Source organism: Penaeus monodon, chromosome 20, assembly GCF_015228065.2.
Source record: "Penaeus monodon isolate SGIC_2016 chromosome 20, NSTDA_Pmon_1, whole genome shotgun sequence".
NCBI lineage: Eukaryota > Metazoa > Arthropoda > Malacostraca > Decapoda > Penaeidae > Penaeus > Penaeus monodon.
The window spans coordinates 20,422,093-20,422,434 of record NC_051405.1 but is presented as its reverse complement, the minus strand read 5'-3'; the positions used below and the strand labels follow the sequence as shown (position 1 = coordinate 20,422,434).

General features: G+C 49.7%; 1 protein-coding gene across 1 annotated transcript in view; it reads left to right on the top strand.

Annotated features, from left to right (window-relative positions):
* The window catches only part of LOC119585691, a 2,251-nt gene extending 1,976 nt beyond the window's left edge, over positions 1-275 (top strand). The window contains exon 2 of the mRNA XM_037934365.1: positions 72-275. Within this exon, the coding sequence (XP_037790293.1) occupies positions 72-251 (180 nt within the window). The 3' untranslated portion in view covers positions 252-275. The remainder of the gene's footprint in view (positions 1-71) is intronic.
* The last annotated feature ends 67 nt before the right edge of the window (positions 276-342 follow it).

Here is a 342-nt window from a genome sequence, read left to right as displayed (position 1 = left end):
GTCAACCGTCATAAATGCAAATCACATTGCTAACCAGCTGTTCCTAACCCGCCCCCCCCTCTCCTCTACAGAAATCAGCTGGCAGCCCCATCGAAGTCGGTCAGCTGTGGGGCGCCTTCATGGTCTGGGCCTTTGGCTTATCCCTCGCCCTCCTCGCTTGGGTATTTGAGACGGCAGCTTCTGCTAGCAAGAAAGGGGCGAATTACAGTACTGAGGGGGATAAGGAAGCCCGTGGTATTTTGTGTTGTTGAAGATGAGGTGAAGGCTAAACCTGGTTATATACAAACAAGCGTGCACATGAATATCTCTTCAGCTTTTTCATTCCGTCTCTTTTGTTCTTTT